Source organism: Dermacentor variabilis, chromosome 8 (assembly GCF_050947875.1).
Source record: "Dermacentor variabilis isolate Ectoservices chromosome 8, ASM5094787v1, whole genome shotgun sequence".
Lineage (NCBI taxonomy): Eukaryota > Metazoa > Arthropoda > Arachnida > Ixodida > Ixodidae > Dermacentor > Dermacentor variabilis.
In genome coordinates, this window is record NC_134575.1 from 13,600,984 (window position 1) to 13,620,761 (window position 19,778).

The window sequence follows — 19,778 nt, forward strand, 5'->3', positions numbered from 1 at the left end:
AGACAGGTCGTGGCACACTTGACAGGATGAGTTTTCAGGCGATGCGGGGCTGGAACCGCAGGCGCCACACGGCATGAAATGCTAGTGTTTGCCTGAAGTTTGTTCTTCTGGCTTTGCCAGAAGAACCAATTGTCGCACAACTGGCCGCTCTAATTACTTTGCATGGAAAAACAATTTTATGTAGCACGTGTATTGAGAAACAGAAAGCTGTATCGGGAGTTTTTCACGTTGCTCTACAATTTTCTCACTGACACTTTTCATGTAATTATAATATTTGAGAAGTTTATTCGTTAATTAAGACTAATTGTCTATTTAGGCAGAATGAAAAAAAAATAATTTGAGTATCTCCAAGCGACGGCAAACAACATTACCTTGGTTCTGTCCAGCTACGTGGCATTCACATATTTTTAAACTCTGGTTAAGGTTAGCTGGGGCACCCTGTATACCCTTCAAGTGTGAATTATAGCCTGTTGATAAATGTGTTAAACTGGTGCTATTTTATTCCAAGGTACTTGACACTGCATTGTAAGAAAGACAAGGTGGTAGGATGTTGTTTCGTGCACTTTCTGGTGAGCGATCATAATTGGAGAGTAAATATCTATTGATTACGGCAGCCAGTGATATTGCAGTTTTCATAAAAAGAATTGAATCACAGGCCCGAATTACTTGTAGAATTTAATTATTGGCGGCATGCATTACAAGAAAAGAAAAATGATTCTTTCAACTTTGCTGCCTGACTATGGCACATAAAAATTCTTATCAAACATATTATAGTAACTTTAGCAATGTGGTCATTTGTAGCAATACACAGCACTTTGAAGTGAAACGAGGACAGCTCAGTATCTATTGCATTTCCTTAGCCACCACTGAATGGCAGTGGCCAAGTGAAGCTATGTCCACAAATGTAGACGTTCTAACTGAAGGGGATGTAGGGGGTCAGCTGAGATGTCAGTTTGTTCCACTTAACCAGAATTTTGAATAATGTAAGCTCGAATTACCACAAGTTACTGTGTTTTTACGACCACTGCTCCCAGACGTTTTGCTTGTCGTGTCATCCTTTCTCATGATGAGACACGCCGTTATATCTCTCTTGCGCAGGTTGAAGATCTGGAGAAGCAGCTGGCAGCCACTCGCAACGAGCTGGTCGAAGCCCAGAGCAAGGTTGCGGACAGAGCGCGGAGGGACGCTGAGCACGTCCTTGACCAGGACGTGCAGCATTCGCTTGTCAAGCAGGTTTGGGACTTGTGTGCATTTGTTATTCTGCTGCAGAGTAAGCAGTTTCCATTATCCCAAGTGGGCTCGGGCTTGTGGCAATTTTGACAAAGTTGCTTGGGACATTATCCATTCGCTTCTGCAGTTATCAGACCTCGCAAACCTTAGTTCTGTAGCACTCATTTAGTTAAGCTACTCTATGGATATATGTGATGACCTAAGTTTCATAGAAAGAAGAGCTGTTCCTGTTGTTTCACATATCATTTAGCCTGGCTTCATCAGTTTGCTTTCTTTCTTTCTTTTGCTTTTTTTTGGCATGCAGGCCCAAGAGAAGTATGAACGAGAAGTCTTGCTGCATGCGGCTGACATTGAAGCCCTCTCGGCAACGAGGGCAGAGGTGTGTACAGTCAACATACTGTTTTACTGTATTATCTTGTATCTGAGTGCGCCCCCTCCCCCCTCCTAAAAGAAGAAAAGAAAAAAAGAAAAGTTCGCTAATGTAAGTATTTGCCCCTTGCCCATTCAGTGCTCTGTTTCTTTACATGGGGGCTGCTCGGTTGGAGTTGATGGGAAGTAGTCTCTTACAAAGTCCAGCGTTGCAAAACAAGCTCTTTATTGTGTTCCCCTTGTCAGGATAATTGCTTCATACCCCTTATTGTCATGCCATTGTCAGTGTCACCGTTTTACCATTGTCACTGCTGCCATGCACATCGTCAGTGCCGTCATTGCGCCTTTGCTCCTGTTGTCATTGCTATCATCTGCGTTCTTGTCATCATCAGACCTGCTATTGCGTTTTGTGCAGCACTTAAAGCTTTCCTTTGGGTGGCCCTCTGTGACTTTCATTGCCGCATGCAGTTGGATCAAGTGCGGCAGGACATTTCTCGACTGGAGCAGCAGGCCAAGGGTGCCGAGGACACTCTGACAGCAGCTCGTGAGTCTTGGTCTCAGCAGGAACAGCAGCTACGTTCCGAGAAGGACGCGCTGGCCAAGCGGGTCGAGGAGCTGTCGCACCAGAACTCCCTGCTGCACCAGCAGATGGAGATGCTCAGCTCTCAGGTGCGTGCGTGTGGCTTAAGTTAGAGTTTAATATTGGTGTAACATGGGCATTTCAAAGGCCTTCGAACCAATGGCAGTTGAGTCAATAGTCTATTGTGTTGATGGAGTTGTACCAGAACTGTATCGAAATCTCAAAAACCTTCATGCAGCAGCTCAAAGAAAGCGTGTTTTGAAGAAATATAAACCTACTAGACTTCTGACATAGTAAACTATTTGGCTTCATCAACTACAGATAAACCTCGATATAACAAATTTCAGTAGAACAAAATTCTCGATGTAACAAGGTATTTTTAACTTTTTATAAGTTCTTGTCCATAGATGCCATGTATTTAGAACCTCAATATAACAAAGTGTGTTTATACACAATTTCAATTCTGTAAACTTCTATTAATTCTACTCCGGATAATTCGATTTTTCAGTTAATTCGACCCCGACCAAAGGTACCGGTAGATGCCCAGGCATTTCTATGGGCCCAAAACTTCTTTTATTTCGATATCAAAATTGGCATTTGCCAGATATTTTGAGCTTGACTGGTCAGCTTCGTGGCAATACAGCCCTGTCTTGCAGTGAAACATACCAAGACTAGAGAAGGGTCATTGTCACATTATGTAGCATGCATTCCATAATTATACACACGCGCACGCAAAGTCTCCAGTCACAGTACAAGCATCTAGACAGTTAATAAGCATACTGGCAACTATTCAGAGCTGTTCCTGATGTTGTGGCTCTTTAAGCTCTTGTTTTGCCCACTATGTGTGTTTCGTACTTGAGACCGTTAATGGGGCCTAGTACGCATTTCTTAACTATACGCGCACACGCGCTGTGCACCAAAAAGTGCAGAAAAACCATCTGTGTTTGGGGAAAGCTAGCAAAAAATAGGGCAGTAAGATGAACAGCTTGGAAAGTCGAGGGGATGTCTAGGGTTCATTATGCAAAAAAGAGGTGAGGCATGCAGACAGGACACATGAGTAGAGAAGTGGACAACACGAACGCCGACTATCCATACTAACTACGCAACTATCCTTACCAACTAGCTCAGCTTTCTGTCGTTCTAAGATGTTTAGGATCTAGCTAAAATTCTGAAGCTTGCCAGTAAACTTATCAGGTGTCTCGGAGCTCGTACTGTGACTTGTGAAGGCGCATGTGCGTGTGTGAAAGGAACGCACGCTATAACAGTGGCACCTTTCTTGGTATGCTTCACCGCATAATACCGCTATGTTGCGGCAAAGCTAACTTTAAAAGCAAATATTACCGAGTAATTCAAGTGTGTTTCGACATTTTTTCTGCCATTTGTTTAATTCGAGCCTGCAGAGACTGCAATTTCATTGGTCCCGTCAGCGTCGAATTAACAAGAGTTTCTTTACAAGGAATTCCCACTGTTCTCCAGGAGAACACCAAAATGTCATACGAAATTCATTTGTTCATATCTTTCAGCCAACATGGATCAACAAGCTGTGCTTATAGTCTGCAAAGAGGTGACTTAATTCCATTGTTCACTGCTGTTGGTTGTGTTGTTTGCAGGTGGCGGTGCTGCAGCAGAAGACATGGCCCGAGACACCGGTTGCTGACGGTGCAGCTGGTGCCGTTGGCGGAGACCGCAGCATGGAACAGCTCCGCGAGGTGGTGAACTTTCTGCGCCGAGAGAAAGACTTGGTGGCAGCACGAGCCGAAGCAGCCGAGGCGGAGTGTTCAAGGCTCACCGTGCAGCTGGAGCATCGGTCAGCCAGTCTACGGCAGGCGCAGCAGGAACTACGCACTGAGCACGAGCGGGCACTGGTACGAGGCAAAATTATTAACTCTAAGTGTCGTGCCTGAGCATACTTGTCTGTCCACTGATGCACACTCCTGCTCATACCCAAGATAATTCATGAATATGAAACGTCCGTGGACTGGTTGCACTCTCAACTCAAAAGTTGGTTAAAGTGTTACGGCAGGTTTTGTTTTTACATGACAGATAGCACGGCAAAGCTTACAGACTGTCAGTGTTGCTTGTGTGTCTAATTTTTCGACATATCTGACCATTGCAAAAAGCCCACATGATTTTTTAACTACACAGAAATTCATGATGTTGATTGTAATGGCAGTGATAAGAGGCCATGTTGCCTAAGGAACACTGGTTATACTAATTTAAATAATTATCATTTCTGAATTTTAATTGTAGATTCCAAATAAAAAAAGGTAACTGTGCAGCAACATAACTTATATAAATAGGATTTAAATTTAAAGCTTGGTAATGTGCTGCTTAGGCAGAAGTTGAATTTGTTGCACTTATGAAAAACTCCATGTACCCTGAGGGTTAAGTGGCACTGGATGACTAAAAACCACCATCGTGAATTTCTTTAAAAAGTCCACTACAGGACAAGAGGAGCCTCATCTAGAGATCTCCATTCAGCAGTTACCCCTGTCCTGCTTCAGCCATTCCTATCTTATACCTTTCAATTTTATAATGTTGTAGTTTCATATAACCCTCTCCCGCCTTTGAGTGTGTTTTCTTTCTCTTGGCACCCCTTCTGCTTCCTAACAGATAACTGGTTATCCATTACATGACATGCAGAACTCCGCATCTTTTTCTTAGTCTCGACAGAATATTATCAACCCTGACTTCATGTGTATTGCACGCCAGTATCTACCTCATGACCACCCCGCTGGTGGTTTTGGTTAGGATGAATAGTTGTGTGCGTGTAGGTGATGTAGAAATTTTGATGGCCATGGCATGTTTCCAACTAAGAATAAAAACAATGCAAGAAACAAGACAATAAAGAGAGACAGACACAAGTGTTGTGTGTGTCTCTCCTTATCGTCCCGTTTTTTAGACTGTTTCTGCTCTTAACACCATATATGAACTAGTCCAACAGCAAGCTGTACTGATGTTTCTGGCTCCTGCAGTAGGCAAAAGCCTATCCTTCAAGATTAGTTCCCATTACTCTGAAGGAGCCATCATGGAGGGTTGCTGTGATTAGAACCAAATTTAAGCTTACTGCTTTTTCCGAGTCGTTTTTGAACTCTTGAGTTGCTTGCTAGGGACTCCTTCACCTTAGAGAACCCACACCGATTATTTGGCTATTGTATTTGAAAGGCTGTTTTCCCGAGTTCACATGGTCACCCTGCACGCAGGCCCGTGCCACCAGTGACGCCCAGCATGCAGAGCTTCTCCGCAAGGTGGAGATGGTGCAGTTGCTAACAGAGAGCAACCGAGCGCTCCGGGACGAGCGCACAGAGCTGGTGGACAGCAAGCAGCAGCTGGAAGGGCGGTGTGCTCAGCTCGAGCGGGAGCTGGGGCCTCTCCGCAAGGAGGTCCGTTCTCGTGCCGCCCAGGCTGAGGCTTTGGAGGCGGACGTAAGCTTCCTCCGGACTGAGGTGCAGCGCTGGCAGCAACGCACCAACCAGCTGCTCGAGCAATCAAGCCGTACCGACCCAGAGGCCTTCCGCAAGCTAGCGTGAGTTTGGAGCAGTGCACCACCTGGCCAAAAGAAAAACAGGGTGTCTACCAACCGGGAAAACCGGGAATTCTCAGGGAATTCGAACAGTCTGGAAAAACTCAGGGAAAACTCAGGGAATTTGTGCTTCTATCAGGGAAAATTAGCTGTAACATTATTGAAAGGGAACGAAAGTTGTATTAATGCTGGCTCCAGTAACAGAGGAATCGCAGCGAATCGTCACTGACGCCGTGTCATCGGCACGATGTATTGCCAGAGTAGTTAACGACCGATTTTCTAGACGCCCGATTTTTCGGACATGCCCGTAATTTGCACGCCTTTGCGGCACCACCACGTACTCCATATAGTAAATGTATATTGCCCTGACTGCAGGTCTGAAATGGCATTAATCAAAGCCACCACCGCCGCCATTTTGATTATCTCGCCGCCTCGAACTGGCACTAGCGCACGCAGATCCGCCGGCAGCCGTAGCCACCACCACGGCGTTAGACCTAGCTGCTTCTACGTTTGCTGTTAAGCTTCTTGCCGTGCGGTGCCGTGTTTTTCATTGAAAGAATTCGCCGCTGTCAGCAATGGCACCAACACCACATTTGTAATCTTCGCCATTGGCTTCGAAGCTCGCAGAGCGCACACAGCGCGTTTCGTAATGCCAGTCTCCGAAAGTTAGGTTCGCCTCATTACATCAGTGTGAGGCGGTGAAGCTTAACAAGCGTGGGAAGGGGCAATTGTCACAGGACACAGTATGTATTCCTTAAATATACGCGCGTGCACCCCCATCTCCTGTCACAGTACGAGCACTGATATGCCTAATAAGTGTACTGGCAGGCCTTAAGAACTTTTGCGGGCGTGCCTGTGCCAATTTTAGCCCTTATAGGCAGTTAGAGACATGCATTCATTTTTTTCGGACTGCCCGATTTTTCGGATGTTTTTGCGGCCACTAGGGAGTCCGAAAAATCGGACGTTGACTTTACAACTGACCAAGAGGATGCTTCAAATGATCCATGGGGTGAACGTGTGACAGAAGGAGGATGAGAACAGGAAGGACCGACGCACTGAGGAATTAACGGGAAAGGAAGCGTGCCGCCGCCTTTTTGAAGGAGCTTGAGCTAAAAAAACTAAGTGTTGGCTGACGCCGAGATACAGGTGCCCCTCATCCAAACCAAAATAAACTGTTTTAAGCAGTGAAACACAACACTGAGATGTTGTGTACGGGCTGAGAGTATGTCAGGACAGTTGAGGTTGACTTCCCAGCTGCTGAGAGAGAACTTTAGTTGTGACAAAGTTCAGGCCTCATACAGATGAGCTTGCTGTCAGTTGATAGAAATAGCTCATATTAAGAAATATTTACTTATGTATGCATCTCCTTTTCATTCGTATTCGAAAATGTTCGACTCAATTTGGAATGAGTTTTACCGTTTCTTTCGCTGTATTTTCCTAACACCTTCCTTCTGTTTTCTTTTTAAATAAAATAGATATTACTCCTTACTATTCGAACTGGATTAAGTCATTTTTTTTGTTTCAGCATGCTTACTAGAAAGTGACAGCATCGGGCAACGTGGTGTCAGCCTGTCTGCACATAAAACAAAGTTCTGGCCCATTCAGGGAATTTCGCAAAGGGGCTCAGGGAAAACCTGGAAAACTCGGGGAATTTGGAAACGTCAACTTGGTAGACACCCAGAAAAAGAAAAACCATACTCTGTTTCATGATTAGCAGGCAACAGCACAGAAGCTACAAATGATACAATAGAACTTCATTGATATGTTCCCCTTGATGTTGCTTCTACCCGGCTGCTATGTTGCATTTTCACAGTCCCAACCTAGAGGCCATGGACTATTATGTATTAATATGATACATTGTATCATGATATGTTGTATTACGATACGTTGCCATTCTTTAATTTTCCCACATCTTACATTGCATTTGGATGCGCCGGTCATGTAAACTTAGTCATGCAGAGGCAAATTCGAAAGTGCTAAATGTCGGATGTGTACATTCGTTTGTCCTGATAAGCATGTCATGGCACAGTTGCAATTTTGGCCTACTTTTTCAACTCAGCTTTGCCGCAATACAGCGGTGCTATGCGCTGAAGTACGTCAAAAGTGGGTAGGGGTCCCTTTTATGGAATATAGTACATGTCCCTTATTTATTCAACCCACGCTGGAAACGCGTGGCACTCCATCCATCTGCACACTGACATGCTATTCACGCCTGCATTCAAAGCCCAATACCTTGACAAGTAACTTGACTCAACCTGGGGAACTTGCAGCATGGGTGAGCCAGCCACAGCACACCATCTGCTATGGACATGTCCTGGTCTATCCTCGCTGCGAAGAATCTGCCTTGTTGGGCTTCAGAGCTCAATCGTTGCACTAAATAACTGGATCCTTCCAAGAGGGACCCCTGAACACTGCAAAGCGATATATGACAGCTTGCTGCTCTATCTGATTAAGGAGTGAAACAATTCACCTAATCTTGGCACCTCACTGGAAAAGCCACTGGGGTTGCCTTTTAATATAACTTTTCTTTTTTCAATTAATAAATGTTTTTCTCTCTTTCCCCCCATTTATTCAGATGCATGGAGTTATTTATGATGTTGCTGTGGCAATTTGTGCCCTCTTTACTGCTATGCTTTTCCAACTGTTATGTTTTTTTCTGCAGTGCCTTGGAAAGCATAGCAACAGGATTCTACTGTAGCACAGTCATAGATGTCTTACTCTGCACTTTTTGTAGCACAGTTATTTTTGCTCTGCGACGCTTTCTGTGGAATGACTACATATAATAAAGTAGCTTCCAACATGAAAATGCCATTGCTAAATCCAATACCATTTTTTATGAACATACACAATAGCATACATAGGATCACCCATGCTTCTTCGTTGGCATGGCGCAGATGACAGGAATGTCAATCTTGTGAGTTTGGTATCGGCTGAGGTGCCTTGTTTATTCTGTGCTTTTGCATTATTTAAACTTCTTGTGGCAGAGATGATTTATCATTACTTGATGCATCTGGGTCGTGCTGCAGTTTTTCTTTCTTTCTTTCTTTTCTTTATTAGAACATAAAACATACATTCAAATATTTTCTCAGCCCGCCAAAGCAATGAGGCTTTTGAGCGGGACTGGGCAGTGCTCTGGCCCAAATCGCTCAGTCTTGTGCTCCAAGGACAGAGGAAACAATAGGAGGAGAGAAAAATAAAATGTACAATAGCAAAAATTAATTTCTTGTATGCGCTACAAAGAGTAACCTGTAGTCCGCGAAAGCACCAGTGCTTTTATGCGGACCACTGTGTATTTGCCTTCAACAAGGCACAACACAAGGACACATTTTCGAACCCTCCTCCCTTCCATGCCTTCACCCTGTTCCTCCATCGCTCGTCTAATTTCTCGTATTTGTTCCTGAACGAGCCATAGTTTAAGCAAAGACATATTGTTACGGGGTTATAGCAGCAAAATAAATGTACAGCACATCCCTCTATTTCATCATATACAGTTGTTAATGTGTTGGAAAAGTAGCAGTCATCAAACACTATTGGAAAATAAAAAAGAACAAAATACACATAGAAAGAACACAATACTCTAGTCTGTTTTATACAATTGCTAGCGAAAGTTCATAAGAAAATTCCTGCCACATGTTGGTGCACCTAGGGCTGCATCAACTGATGTGTGCTGTAAAAATGCTCTTACCACTCAACAAAACTGAAAACCGTTTTTCTAATTGCAAAAGCAGCCATGCTGCTATCAGTGTTCAACCATGGTTAATTCACGCAGGGAGGAGAACACCAGCCTAAAGCGGGAGACGCACAACCGTGGCGAGGAGCTGGTTGCCGTAAAGCGGCAGCTGGCAACATATCGGGACGAGATAGCGGACTACAAGCAGCGACTCAACGCAGCCGCGGAAGAGACCAAGGCTGTGCGTGCCGAGCTGTCATCACAGATTGCTGCGCTGCAGAGGGACACACAGAAGGAGCTTCAGGCAGTTCGTGCTGAATCCGACCAGCTCAAGGCCGAGGCAGAGAAGGCAGCCGCCGAGCTGCAGTCGCTCCGCACAGACAAGGAGGAGAAGCTGAAGACAATCGTGCAGGTGCGACTGCGCAACATTGCAAGTTGTTGTTAGTGAAAGTGAAACAAAATATATGCCATCTAATCGACTCTGGGGGGTGCAGCAGAAGCTGCGGGTCACGTCAGCCAACCAGTATAGAGAACCAGAAGGGATCCTGCATTTTTCACCTCTGATCACCTACCCACACAATGCCCACTGAATGGAATCTTCGCAGATGAATAAGTGGTGTACTACTATGGGCAAGCCCTCGCTCCCTTATTAAAGCTTGCAGCCGGCTCTCTTTGCTGATTGGCCAACACAAGACCTAGCCTTCACTGCATGGAGTTGGTGGGGCAGAGTGTTATAGGGTCTACAACCTATTAATACAGTGGCAGATTCACCACCATCCAGTTGTAAGAGAATTTGTATAGATGGGCCAGCCAATCACGTTTGTTCATTTCTGTGAGGTCGCGACGAAGGCAAACTTTTTTTCAATATTGGTGTCTCGGAAACTATGTTTGGTTGTTTGGAGTCACAGAGAGCAGAGGGAGTGTGGGTTTCTGAGTGGAGCTTGCTCTGTATTCTTAGATTGTCGCAGAAGATAGAAAAGCTACTCAGTCAAATCATGATGCAGTAGACTTTGTTAATTTAACTCTAGTTAATTTGATTTTTCGGTTAGTTCGATCTTGAGCCAAGGTCCCAGCTAGTGCCTGTGAATTTGTGAGCCAAACTTGCTTTATTTCAATTCTAAAATTGACCTTCATTGGAGAATTCGATCTTGATGGGTCAGCACACACGAGCTTCACCGCTATCATGACCACAATAGCGACGTCTTTAGTGGTAATGTGGAGCTTAGAGAACAGTGAATGCATTGAAACACCTACCATCTCTCATCAAAAAGTCTATTACCAGCCAGGCCTAGGAAGATTTTCAAACAATAATTGCAGCTCACAATTTTTGATTGTGGTATTTTCTTGCGAGCTTTTTTCAAGGAAATTTGGCCGAAAATTGCCTGCTACAAAGCCAAGACATCCTTCACAGCGTTTGTATGCTTTACCGCATAACACGGACGCATTGCGACGAAGCGTATTATAGGAAACTAACTGCCATGGTGCAACACGTATTACTCCCTTGCCCATTTTTCTTGTGAAATATTAGGTGCACATTATATTTCTATTTTGTTTAGGAGCTTTAATGTTATCTCTACATTAGTTTTACTTTTTTGAACACATAGATAGTGAGTGTGCGTTTGATTGTGGGGCATGTTAGAATCAGGCAAGTACTGCCAAATGAACCAGCTATGTGTTCTGACATTTTTCTGCATCTTGTTTAATTTGACACACAGGATGATTAGATTAATTTTGTCACTGAGTAGTGTCAGTAGTGAGATGCCAATTCCAGTGATTAACAGAGGTGTGGCAGCTTGCAAATCAGCAGCAGGTAGCTTGAGTAAATAATGTTCGTCCATGTTGGATTCTGTGGCCAAGGTCGTTTGCTGTTTGCGGGTGTGGTGTGGCAAACTGAGGTGTGTTTGATTAGTCTTGTTTTCGGCCATCCTAGCACCATGCTCCGAAGCTGTACGGAAAGCCTTTTGGAGGGCAATTCCATGAAGTGCACCGACGAGTGTCTGGGTCCTGCAGCCAAAAAGCCCGGAAGTGGCTTCTTGCACCCAAGCTATCCGCACCACTATCATATACTCGCTTACAACTCTCTGTGGCAATGAAGAAAAAGCTACAGCGATAAAACACACACGAGTAACAGGGCTTCTGAAAAAAACTTTCCGCATTTTCGTCCATGTTGGTTTTAACTGAAGAAAAGAAAACATAAACACCTTATGCAAAGTAAGACAATACATAACGCCGAGTTTAAAATTTTATTACATTTGTGCTTTTTTTTTTTCTTTTGCATTCAGGCAAATGCAAAACCATCGCGCATGGGAGCTACACAGATTGAGTATCTCTTGCGAGAAACCAAAAGCTGTCTGACTACTTGGCCCTGTAACATGTGTGCAGAAGCGTCACCCGCATAGCTTTCTCTTAATTTGTCTGCAAGCATTTGAGCACTCGCACCATCTCTTGTTATAGCTGGCTAAATACAGCACCGACTCCCGTTGTCATGAGTTTTGTGCAGGCAAGCCACAAGACGCAAGTGTCTTGCGTGAAATGTAATGTTGGGAGACTCACATGAGAGTATAGCATTCCCAGAGGCTTGATCTCGCAGAGACTGCTGTCAACAGGACATGGGTCCAAAAATGAAAGACATGTACAGTGGGACCTATTATGGGATCTGAAAGGTCTCCATATGACTGAAATCCTGGAGGATGTGATGTTGAGTCTTAAGTTCTTCTGGTCTTTTAATAATGCTTAACACAGTGACCTTTCTTTGTAGCATGTCATCCCTGTTCGTGCAGTCTCAAGAGAAGGAAGTTGTCAACATGCACTGCAATTTTTGTATGTGCTGTTTCCACCGTGGTGTGCAGGTGAAGAAGATAGCGCGCCACTACCGCAGCCAGTTTGAGGAGTTGAAGGCCTCCAAGGAGGCCCTGGAGAAGCGTTGCTCCGAACTGGAGGAGGCTCAAGCGAAGGCAGAGACCGAGGGGGCACAGGTGCGCTCTGACCTGGACACCAGCGTGCGACAGCTCCAAGAACGCCAGGTCAGCCTCACCCAGGAGCTGGACCGTGCCAAGGCCGTGAGTATAGAGCTGCCTTCCTGTAGTGGGACTCTGAATAGAAATACTAAATCAGGGCCGGTATGTTGCACTGATGCCTTTTTTCGATGTTAATGCCTTTCGGCACTTTTCCCATTTGTGAGTGGCCGCATTTGGCGTTCCACCCTGGGCAGAGCATTAAATGACCACTCTAAAATGCAAAAACCAGCGAAAGGCATTAGCACCAAGAAGAGGCATTGCTACAACATTGCAGCCTAGTTTAAACTGCTCAAACTGATAAAGTGCTCTTTCAAAACTCCATAGTGCATGATTTCATAGGAAGAGGTAAGTTACTAGAGGAGAAAATTAGGGCGATACTTTCATTCGTGAATATCAAGCAGAAACCCCATTGCTGGTTCATGTCATTGTGACATAAATTTCAAAGTATTCCTTTTTTCATATTTGGCTCATTATGATGCATTAAATGTTCTCAAAATTTGCTACTGTCTTTGGCTCCTCTATTATACCATGTAGTCCATCAAGACCGGTAACGGACTAAATAGACCTGAGGAGCAAATGCTGTCAGATCTACGATATCGTGGCGAGCTAGTCCAAGAACTTTTCAAGTGGTGTTGCCCTCTGTCTTGTTTTTACGTCTCTTATGGTTATTCAAGTCTCCTCTCATGGTAACAATGGCTTTCTTTGTATTATAAAAGAGTGATTTACTTATAGGGGTGTCTAAATGCATACCCCCATGATGGCTCTCTCTAAATAACACGAATAGATCTTGAAGGCTATGCTCTCGGTGCCTGCATGCGCCGGAAGCAATTAGAGAGCCAGAAACTTGTCATAAATGTCATGCTTTGGACATCACCTATAGAGCTCAACTTAACTCTGTCTTTATTGTCCCTTTAAGTCAGCATAACAGCACTGTTTCAAAACATGTGCACTTCTTTGAGACAAAAACGTCTATTATTAGCGGAGAAAGTGAGGGTCAAGGTTGCATGTTTTGAATTTTGAGACTAACTTACTGCCAGCCATGATGTCAGTTGTAATCCTTAGGATACTATGTATATAATTATTTCTTTTTTCATAAACTTTCTGCAAAGCACTTTGATATTGTTGCTATAGACACCGGAAGACATCAAATGACTAGGGGAGTCGGCCCATAATAGCTGTCACTTTAAATTTAGGCACCATGAGAAATGCATACCCGTAAAGTCTCCTAAATTTTTTATAAAGTGTACTAATTTGGGTTGGTTTTACGATTTTACAAATGCTGCCTCAAGTTTTATGAAAAATAAATTATTTTTGTGAAAAAGTTTCTTTTGTCCATCCCCGAACTTTGTGTTGAAAATCTTCCTATGGGGAAAGAATGCATGAGGAATAAAGTAGAATCCCATTGATACGTTTTTAAAGGGACCTTGGAAAAGAATATGGAAAAGAATACACAATATGTTGTGTATGCTTCACCGTATAACACGGTTCTACTGCGCCAAAGGTAACTAAAAAGAACGGGCAATTGTGAAATGCAAATGAGACCTTTGCAGGCCCCAAATAAGTGTATCCCTGTACTTGGCAGAATTGGCCCAGTATGTGCGGTTCCCGGTAAGCATCAATCCATGCGCACCTTTTCATATACTTCGCCAGCTGCTCTGTGCATGCTTTCTCCCAATGTTTGTGCAGTGCCTGGCTTGTGCATCTTTGTTAATTTATTGCAAACTTCATTCGTTCCTTGCAATGAATTAGTCCATTGTTGCTTTGATTTGGTCACTTGTTGCAACGAATTGGTCACTTGTTGCAACATGTGAGAGTCAGTATCTCCCGTACCATCATATTTGCGTGACAGCCACATTCTAATGCAACATGAGATGCGGGAACATTGCTGAATGATGCTGTATAAAATGGGAACCTAATACATAGGAGTCAATAAGATTTAGGTCGGGACCACAAAAACACGACATAGCAGCCAGGAAAATGCAACAGCGAGGAACGTATCAACGAGGTTCCACGTACAGTAAAACTTTGTCGATGCTTTTCCATTTTGCATGATTTCCTGGCAGCCAACGTTTGTGATCGAGAACGGAAAAAATTGCCCACTACAGCTACACTTCTTCTTTACCGCGTAATGTGTTCCTGGAAAATGCAATCTTTTGGCAATAATGTTTAGTACATTGCCAAACTGCAATCATATGATTTTTATTCCTGCTAGATCCAATGCAAATGAGAAGAAGCACGAGTCACGCGAGACCGAGAGCAGTAGGTGTCTGCACAGCAGCTTTGCCAAAATTCTCGCTCATCTATGTCGCAGGAAATGCCGGCACGCACTCAGTTTCATCTTCTGGAGTTTGCTCTTGCCTTACGGGTCGTCGCACGCTGCACTCGTGTCTTTCGCCACCAGCCCTATTGCGATAAGCATCTTCACCCACCTGTTTTATAGTGCATATAGCGTTGTGCCACTGCGAGCATAGTGTGCACTTTTAATAGGCAATAACCCCAACATGCTGGCCTTTCCTGCTGCAGGCGGCATATAGTGAACGTCTTGTTTTGCCCTAGTGGCATCGTATTCCGGCTTTGCCCACCAGCTCGATTTCGTTTTAGTTTCTAATCACCACCTTAAGGTGATCTGCGATGTGGACAAAGTGTGCCCAGTGCCGGTAGCTTCGCATGTGCTGTGCTTTCAATGTTTAGTTCATGTTGAAGCGAGAGACAGTACAAAGGTCAATTCGTTCGCTGCTGCTGTGCTTATCTTGCTTAATTTGCTATTGCAATCGATGCTTCGCCTTTCGAGCGAAAGTGCGACTTTTTTGTTTGTTTTTTACTCTGGATGTTCGTTGCTCACTCTTTGCAATAAAGTTGTTAGACATCGCAATGAAAGTTTCGGAAGAGAGGCGTCTCGGATATTACAGAATTTGGATAAAACAGACGTTTTTGTCAGATTATCGGGTCCGCTGTAACAAGAGTCAACTGTATTAGTTTTTTTAGTACTGAGGCATTAACATGACACAAAAACTGAATTACGACCGTTATTCTGAAAAGTTTGCTATCCGGAAGTTCATAGTATTGAAATATTTTTACATTGAAAGTATAAGCAGTCAGCAGGGGATTTCTTAAGAGTTTGTTAAAGGGATACTGAACAGAACTTTCGCTGCCGAAATTTTTAGCCCAAATGAAGGCTTGGGTGCTGAAATTGGTTGACACAACCTTGTTTTCAGGCAGAAACTAGCAGAAAATAATGAATTTAAAATGAATTTTTCACAAACTACCGTGCCTGGCGGCTGCGCCGTGAACTAGAGGAACTGACTTTTCACTGACATTGTCTGTACCGGATACAGGCGGGCCACCCATCTCCTGCATCTCTCCACCCACATGGACTGCGCCGGGCGGCTGCATACTTGTTTTCCCAAGCGGAGCTTGTGCCAAAGCCTTGAATATCGCCATTTGTGTTCAGTGCTGCTATTTAACGTGTCAGTAAAGCGCCTGGCACAATGCAGGAGAATACCTCTACGCTGCTGCGTGCAGAGGTGTGAGAAAAGTATCGTTGGGTGTGACAAGCCGTGTCATACCTTTCCGGTTTAGCCAAAGCTTCGAAGGATATGGATTCGTGCTGTGTGCCCATCGCAGCCAACACGGCCGCAAAAAGCAAAGCGCTTGAACGTCAGGCAAGCGCCTGCTGCCCACCTCTGTAGCCGTAGAGTTTTGTACAATAATTACTAGAGGGTGCTCTGGCGCTAGTGTCAGTGGGAACCAGCATGGTTCAGCTAGCATGAGAATTATTGGAAGTACATGGATTTGCTTAGACCTCGTCATTCTGGCTGCAAACGGCTTTGTGACTTTGTAAACTCGTCATTCTCAACAAGGTACTGCATAATAAATAATTAAATAAACATTATTAAAATTGTCTAATGGCAGGATTCAAACACAGGAGCACAGAAGCCTGATATTCAAACCATTATGCCACGGGCGCATGCATTGACAAGCGACGTAAAACGGCCTTATGAAATTATTGTGGGCAAGCCAATGCCTTGAGATGCTTGTCACGTTTCGATTTGGCCACCTCGACAAGCTGAATCATTGCAATTAGTAGCGATTGTGCAAATTCGCACCGTCTTCTACACTTCAAAAAAGTGTAGATTGCCCTGAAATTTACAGCAATGAAGTCATAAAATGTGTAATAAACAAAGTCACAAGAATGTCTGAATCCACAAGCACAAAGATCAAACTAATCCATGTACTTCTCATCAATCCCATGCTGGCTGGACTACTGCGTCGTCAAAGTTTCCTCTAGCAATTATTGTAGAAAACTCTATGGTTGCTGCTGCTGATGCTGCTGCTGCTGCTGCAAGCTGGCGCACATGACGTCATGGCAGGGGCTCACAGTCCTCCAAAAATATAGCCATTTGTATTTTTCCGAAAAAGAAAAAAAGCGCATGTTAGAATCTAATAAATGCTGCAATCTTATGATTGAAATCACAAAAGTTTGGGCCCATATAATTGCATGTGCGCCATTGGCTGGGACCTTCGATTGGGATTGAATGAACCAAGAAGTCAAATTAATCGAAGCTGAATTAACGGAAGTCTACTGTGTTCTGTATTCGCACGCCCCTATTCAAAAGGCTTGTGCTCAGGGCACGCTTTCAAAAAAACTTCACAAATTTTCAAGTTTGCAGGTTGGCAAGCATGGAAATTTTTCCCTACCACGGGGAAAATGGGTGCTTTTTGTAGGTCAAGCGAGATTTCATTTTCTGAAGGAACTACTGCACTCAATATTCTATGTAATACATGAACAAAACGTACTATGAATGCACTGTTCATGCATAAATGTTTTATTAATGAAATGTATTTCAGAAAAAAGACATAAATTGCTAGAATCAAGATTGAGGGATAAAATTAAACCAAGTTTGTAAAAACATGCTTGTATCTACTTAGAGAAAAATTAAACAAAAATGATAAGATATACACGATGTATTCCCGTCTAATAGGCACTATCCCACCCAATATCAAAATTTTTCATTGAACAGGTGTTGCACCACAAAAATTTTGCTGCGGGCATGCCGGGCTGCAGCCGCAGATGTTCAGGGCCGGTTTGCGCCGTCGCCACTCGCAGAGTCAAAGTCCGAAAAAAAAGCAGTGTCTTCAGACTCACTGCTGCTCAGTTCATCAATAAAAATCAGCCACAGATGCAACGTAATCATGAGATTTGCTATCTTTCGAAGTGCACGCGCCATTTCTGGAGATGGTCATTCTTGCTTTCTACTTTGGCAATCTCGAAACTTCGGAGCACGTTAAAAAATTACTGCCTGGTGGGGGAAAAGCGAACTTAGCAACTTAGAACTTAGCAAACAAAAATATAGTTCTTCTCCTTTAATATGTCCGGTGGTGCAGAGTGTCTGTGAGCGGCGTGGAAGGTCTTGAAGGCAGCATTTCAAACCATCGATAGCGGGTTGGCATGGTAGGGAAAGAGTTAATAAATGTTTTGGCTGACAGATGAATCTGTTTGGCAAGTGCTTGTGTACTATCCTGACTGCAATAATTTACTATGCAAAGCTGTTGCAAGAACTTCTGAATGTGCATGCTTGTTGCCTTGTATGCAGGAGAATGTGCAGCTTGTGTCCGAGAAGGAGCAGGCGAACAACGCAGCCAACCAAGCCAAGGGCCTCATCGTACAGGCACGCAAGCGCATTGCTGACTTCAACAGTACGTGTGCGATGTTGAAATGAATTCTCTTATGTTTCATTATGCTTTCAGCTAGCTTTCCTTTAACTCTTGAGTCACAGACGTCACCGTTCATCGGTGCACAAGGCTCTGAGGGTCACAAAGAGTGTTGTTGCTCTGTCTTTGGATCAGTGTCTGTTGATCAGACGTTGATCGAATGATGACGAGACGGATGATGGAACATGTCCCGACAAATGCCTGAGCAAAGCATTTGTCTTATGTTGAGCACAGAATATATCTTTTAGTATGAGGGAGCATTTGATTGGTGTGGTTATTGCGCCTTCAATATTTCTCTACTGGCCTTTGTCACCTGCTTATTGTTGCAAAGATGAATGACTGCTGTGCACAGGGGGACAGGCGGTGGAAACTGGAGAACTTCAAAAATGAGGTTTTGCAGCGGTCACTGTAATTTATGCGGGTTCTGTAGCGTAGTGATGTTTGCTACAGTGCAGTCCACTTATAGTGACATCAAAAAGAACGAAAAATCCTATCGTTGTAAACAATCGTCACTATATCTGGACTGATATAAGAAAAGAAAAAAAAAAAGAAAAAAGCTGCCAAAAGTACCTTTATAGCTCCAAACCGAATTTGCCACTTACGATAAAGAATTTACGCTTTAGAAAGAAGGCTGTGAAAAATGAAATGTTTATTTATACCTCTAAACAGCTTGTCAAGCGTTAGGTGCGCTGAAATAGAAATCTGCACCTGCTTTTGTGGAAGTTCCAGGTTCACAACTGCGGTGTGCATCATATCGAGAGGCTGCGCAAACACTGGCAGCTATAATTTAGCGTACATGAAATAAATGAGTGACTGTGTCGACAACAATGCACTTTATGCATGAGCATTAGGGTTTGTGTCAAAGACGGGCCACCTTCAACCTTGTCGCCTGTGTCGCACAACGCTGCACAACGCCGCACAATGCTGCCGTCTGTCACGACAGCGATCGCCCCTTTGGAGATTCTTTGTAGAACGAGGCAGTGCTATCCGCACTCGGAACCTCCTCTGTCGAAGCACCGCCTATTTTATTGCCAGCAGCGACGTGCTCCCAGAGTTCGGTAATGTCAGCGGCTGGTTTCATACAGGGGAGTTTCGCCCTGGTGCACAAAGCCTGCCGTTTCTGTTCATCAGCATGGTCACTGGTGTTAGATTTCATGATTGTGGCATGAGCTGGTACTTTGAGTCTCGTAAAATTTGCGGCTTCGTCTCAAGCAACACAGCTTTGCACTTTGTCGGGGCATGCACCATTGCTTCCTCAGCGCATTTCCGCGCTAGTTGAGGAAGAGAGAGAGGTTGTAGAAAGAGAGCGCAGCCGCGGTTCACTGCTCACTGCGTGTGTTCACTCTCTGGACGCTCACTGGCGATGTGGATATGAAGCAGCTGGCACCATGTTGTGGCATTCTGCGCCGACTTGCGATGCTCTCCGTGGATTTCGCAGTCGGTGCGCTGCCAGGACACGCTGCGCGGTAATGGTGGCACATACAAACTCGTGTAGGCAGACTTTTTGCCCCGTCTCAGTTAAGGGGAACATAGCAAAGCAAATTTCACGATCATTCTGCATGGAAAATGCCGTCCAGAAAGTAAAATTTTGATCATTATATTGAATATGAAGTGAACAACATATTGTTATATATGGGTTTTTTTTCTCATAGCCCTAGTGCATAAATTGCTCATTAA

The 19,778-nt window shown here is 44.1% G+C and overlaps 1 protein-coding gene across 2 annotated transcripts in view; it reads left to right on the forward strand.

Annotated features, from left to right (window-relative positions):
- Mgtor (nuclear basket protein megator) overlaps window positions 1-19,778 on the forward strand; it is a 123,173-nt gene that overhangs the window by 57,635 nt on the left and 45,760 nt on the right. For both annotated transcript variants that reach the window (XM_075701202.1, XM_075701203.1), the window contains exons 23-30: window positions 1,099-1,233; window positions 1,535-1,609; window positions 2,068-2,268; window positions 3,790-4,044; window positions 5,383-5,705; window positions 9,472-9,784; window positions 12,222-12,431; window positions 17,984-18,086. In XM_075701202.1, coding sequence (XP_075557317.1) covers window positions 1,099-1,233; window positions 1,535-1,609; window positions 2,068-2,268; window positions 3,790-4,044; window positions 5,383-5,705; window positions 9,472-9,784; window positions 12,222-12,431; window positions 17,984-18,086 — 1,615 coding nt within the window. The remainder of the gene's footprint in view (window positions 1-1,098; window positions 1,234-1,534; window positions 1,610-2,067; window positions 2,269-3,789; window positions 4,045-5,382; window positions 5,706-9,471; window positions 9,785-12,221; window positions 12,432-17,983; window positions 18,087-19,778) is intronic.